Source organism: Oncorhynchus keta, chromosome 30, assembly GCF_023373465.1.
Source record: "Oncorhynchus keta strain PuntledgeMale-10-30-2019 chromosome 30, Oket_V2, whole genome shotgun sequence".
In the NCBI taxonomy this organism is placed as follows: domain Eukaryota; kingdom Metazoa; phylum Chordata; class Actinopteri; order Salmoniformes; family Salmonidae; genus Oncorhynchus; species Oncorhynchus keta.
The window spans coordinates 16475130-16480129 of NC_068450.1; the positions used below are offsets into that span (position 1 = coordinate 16475130).

Consider the following 5000-nt stretch of genomic DNA (forward strand, 5'->3'; position numbering starts at 1 on the left):
TAGCTCATTTTTCACAAGTTTTCAGTTGTCTTGAACTCACTTAAGTCAGATTTTGCAGTTCTGAGTTAACAGTTCTTTTGAGCGCGGCACAAATCATGCTTCATTGACAGCATGGCCAATGTTGAATGTTAATAATTTTAAACTAGGAAAAGAGACCCTTAATCTTAGGCTCAGGAACACACAGCCACTCCACTAAATTGCAGGCTAATGATTGCTTTGCAATGCTTGCAGTTAGCAACTGATTCCTTCCAAACGTCATTGTTGAATTTGCGATTTCCAACTTGTTATGTAATGTCCAATGGTCAATATGCACCGATACGTGTATCAATCATTTCTCTTCATTATTTATCCTCATATGTCAAGGGTTAAATATCAGTTCAATCAAAGCTACTGTACATATGATGTGATTTGACATCATGACCTTGAGCCTTCATGGATGGGCACTTCAAATATAACTCTATGGCACCGCCCAAGGGGCTAGAATTTTAGAGCTCTACCCTTAGACTTGGCGGTGATGTAGTGTCCCCATGAGTGACAGAGAAGTGAGTCAATCACGGCATAAGGCTCCATATTTTCTGCTTGCTTGCCCCACCACCACCACAGAAAGCACTGAGCTAGGCTGAAACACCTGCACTTTGGAGCTGCCTTACTGAAGAATACAAAAAAATAGACCCTGTTTGTATGCATCTTTATTAACTCAATTATATATGTATATATTTTTATATTGTTTGCAAACTGATGTGTGGCACGTATTAATGCCAAAATAACATGCAAAATATGCATGTTATTGTTTGCAAAAAAATGTGGTTGAGCACCACATAACCTGAATGATGGCCGTCACTGGATATAGGTAGTTAGGGCTATTGCCATACTGTACTTTGACTTTATAGCTTTAGGACCCAGCAAAGAGCGGGCTGTTCTTTTCTCACTAACTTCATTGAGAGAGACAGAGAGAGAGTCTGCTATGTATCAAGTGTAGCTGTCCGAGTGGTCTCACATGGGCTGTTTTCCGTCACGCTCTCTGGGTGAGCCCGGGAAACCACCTCTCTCTCATCCGTTACTTCCACCGGGATGGACACCAACAACAGATGTAAGTGTCAGTCTTAATCCGTTTTTCATTTAAAATTAATCCATAATGTTAACTGACAAAAAGTAAGCTATTATGCATCTAAAAATTTGCAACTGGATTTTATAATTCAAACAATAGCGATTTGCGCATAAATTGCACCTTTATTAATTGCACCATACTGCTGTACAAGCCAGTGTTTTATTTCATGCTTAACGAAAGCTAATTGTAATCTAATTGCCTGTTTAAGATTCTCATAATTTTGTTGACAATTTATTAAACGCCAGAACAACATTTTACTGAGAATGGAGCAGAGAATGGTATTGTTGGTGGCTGTTGCCTAGTGATAGAAAAGTGTCCACGTCCAGAATAGTTGGAATGACTGTCGGTTTGCCACCTTACTGTGCCAGTGCAAATCGGCGCAAAGCGTCACCCATGCTGCAGGCAGAGCGTTTTCTGCGCTCCATTCAGTAATCCTGTCATTCTCTCTACCTTCGTTTAGTCTTCTCCATGGATCTGATAGAACTAGATAAGTGATAGTAATTTAGCAGAAGTTAGTTATATATCACTTTCTTAGTTAGGCCCACAACTACAGTTGAAGTGGGATGTTTACATACACCTTAGCCAAATATATTTAAACTACGTTTTTCACAATTCCTGACATTTAATCCTAGTAAAAATCCCCTATTTTAGGTCAGTTAAGATCACCACTTTATTTTAAGAATGTGAAATGTCAGAATAATAGAAGAGAGAATGATTTATTCAAGCTTTTATTTCTTTCATCACATTCCCAGTGGGTCAGAAGTTTACATACACTCAATTAGTATTTGGTAGCATTGTCTTTAAATTGTTTAACTTTTAAGTTTCGGGAAGCCTTCCATAAGCTTCCCACAATAAGTGTGGTGAATTTTACCCCATTCCTCCTGACAGAGCTGGTGTAACTGAGTCAGGTTTGTAGGCCTCCTGACAGAGCTGTTGTAACTGAGTCAGGTTTGTAGGCCTCCTTGCTCGCACACGCCTTTTCAGTTCTGCCCACAACTTGTCTATGGGATTGAGGTCAGGGCTTTGTGATGGCCACTCCAATACCTTGACTTTGTTGTTCTTAATTAAGCCATTTTGCCACAACTTTAGAAGTATGCTTGGGGTCATTGTCTATTTGGAAAACCCATTTGCAACCAAGCTTTAACTTCCTGACGGATGTCTTGAGATGTTGCTTCAATATATCCACACAATTTGACTTTCTCATGATGCCATCTATTTTGTGAAGTGCACCAGTCCCTCCTGCAGCAAAGCACCCCAAACATGATGCTGCCACCCCTGTGCTTCACGGTTGGGATGGTGTTCTTTGGCTTGCAAGAGTCCACCTTTTTCCTCCAAACCTAACGATGGTCATTATGGCCAAACAGTTCTATTTTTGTTTAATCAGACCAGAGGACATTTCTCCAAAAAGTATGATCTTTGTCCCCATGTCTTTGTCCCCATGTGTTGTTGTATGTGTCAAATTGCTACGCTTTATCTTGGCCAGGTCGCAGTTGCAAATGAGAACTTGTTCTCAACTAGCCTACCTGGTTAAATAAAGGTGAAATAAAAAATAAATAAAAAAATGTGAGCTTGCAAACCGTAGTCTGGCTTTTCTATGGCGGTTTTGGAGCAGTGGCTTCTTCCTTACTGAGCGGCCTTTCAGGTTATGTCGATATAGGACTCGTTTTACTGTGGATATAGATACTTTGTACCTGTTTCTTCCAGCATCTTCACAAGGTCCTTTGCTGTTGTTCTGGGATTGATTTGCACTTTTCACACCAAAGTACGTTCATCTCTAGGAGACAGGATGCGTCTCCTTCCTGAGTGGTTTGACGGCTGCGTGGTCCCATGGTGTTTATACTTGCATACTATTGTTTGTACAGATGAATGTGGTACCTTAAGGCGTTTGGAAATTGCTCCCAAGGATGAACCAGACTTGTGGAGGTCTACAATTTTTTTCTGAAGTCTTGGCTGATTTCTTTTGATTTTCTTGTGATGTCAAGCAAAGAGGCACTGAGTTTGAAGGTAGGCCTTGAAATACATCCACAGGTACACCTGAAATTGACTCAAATGATGTCAATTAGCCTATCAGAAGCTTCTAAAGCCATGATATAATTTTCTGGAATTTCCCAAGCTGTTTAAAGGCAGTCAACTTAGTGTATGTAAACTTCTGACCTACTGGAATTGTGATACATTGAATTATAAGTGAAATAATCTGTCTAAACAATTACTGGAAAAATGACTTGTGTCTTGCACAAAGTAGATGTCCTAACCAACTTGCCAAAACTATAGTTTGTTATTAAGACATTTGTGGAGTGGATGATAAACAAGTTTTAATGATTCCAACCTAAGTGTATATAAACTTCCAACTTCAACTGTGTATCCTGTCATTTACAGCTAAATCTGTGAAGGGTAGTGGACAAGGCCATACGGGAAGGGAGCAACACCTCTGGAATTGGTCGCAGCCATAACACAATTTCTCAAGCTGTTTTACTGTGACAAGGCCATTCTTTCTCTCTCCAACTACAGGTTCCAGTTCCCATTAAGAGAAAGATATTCATTTTGATGTTGATACCTCACTCTCAACTACAATACGTTCTCATGACGCTTTGAAAATAAGCCTGTTGACACAGTCTGTGTGGGATAATAAGCCTGTTGAGACAGTCTGTGTGTGATAATAAGCCTGTTGCGACAGTCTGTGTGGGATAATAAGCCTGTTGAGACAGTCTGTGTGGGATAATAAGCCTGTTGAGACAGTCTGTGTGGGATAATAAGCCTGTTGAGACAGTCTTTGTGTGATAATAAGCCTGTTGAGACAGTCTGTGTGGGATAATAAGCCTGTTGAGACAGTCTGTGTGGGATAATAAGCCTGTTGCGACAGTCTGTGTGGGATAATAAGTCTGTTGAGACAGTCTGTGTGTGATAATAAGCCTGTTGAGACAGTCTGTGTGGGATAATAAGCCTGTTGAGACAGTCTGTGTGGGATAATAAGCCTGTTGAGACAGTCTGTGTGTGATAATAAGCCTGTTGAGACAGTCTGTGTGTGATAATAAGCCTGTTGAGACAGTCTGTGTGTGATAATAAGCCTGTTGAGACAGTCTGTGTGGGATAATAAGCCTGTTGAGACAGTCTGTGTGTGATAATAAGCCTGTTGAGACAGTCTGTGTGTGATAATTTTTTATTTTTTATTTTTTTATTTCACCTTTATTTAACCAGGTAGGCTAGTTGAGAACAAGTTCTCATTTGCAACTGCGACCTGGCCAAGATAAAGCATAGCAGTGTGAACAGACAACACAGAGTTACACATGGAGTAAACAATTAGCAAGTCAATAACACAGTAGAAAAAATAAAAAAAATAAAAAATTAAAAAAAATGGGCAGTCTATATACAATGTGTGCAAAAGGCATGAGGAGGTAGGCGAATAATACAATTTTGCAGATTAACACTGGAGTGATAAATGATCAGATGGGCATGTACAGGTAGAGATATTGGTGTGCAAAAGAGCAGAAAAGTAAATAAATAAAAACAGTATAAAAACAGTATGGGAATGAGGTAGGTGAAAAAGGGTGAGCTATTTACCAATAGACTATGTACAGCTGCAGCGATCGGTTAGCTGCTCGGATAGCTGATGTTTGAAGTTGGTGAGGGAGATAAAAGTCTCCAACTTCAGCGATTTTTGCAATTCGTTCCAGTCACAGGCAGCAGAGTACTGGAACGAAAGGCGGCCAAATGAGGTGTTGGCTTTAGGGATGATCAGTGAGATACACCTGCTGGAGCGCGTGCTACGGATGGGTGTTGCCATCGTGACCAGTGAACTGAGATAAGGCGGAGCTTTACCTAGCATGGACTTGTAGATGACCTGGAGCCAGTGGGTCTGGCGACGAATATGTAGTGAGGGCCAGCCGACTAGAGC

The 5000-nt window shown here is 40.5% G+C and overlaps 1 protein-coding gene across 2 annotated transcripts in view; it reads left to right on the forward strand.

The window, feature by feature from the left end:
* Positions 1–947: 947 nt before the first annotated feature.
* The window catches only part of LOC118381581 (actin filament-associated protein 1-like 1), an 89219-nt gene continuing 85166 nt past the window's right edge, over positions 948–5000 (forward strand). Inside the window, exon 1 of one of the 2 annotated variants that reach the window (XM_052487853.1) lies at positions 948–1090. In XM_052487853.1, the coding sequence (XP_052343813.1) occupies positions 1072–1090 (19 nt within the window). In that variant the 5' untranslated portion in view covers positions 948–1071. The remainder of the gene's footprint in view (positions 1091–5000) is intronic. The other variant, XM_052487855.1, reaches the window with a different exon arrangement.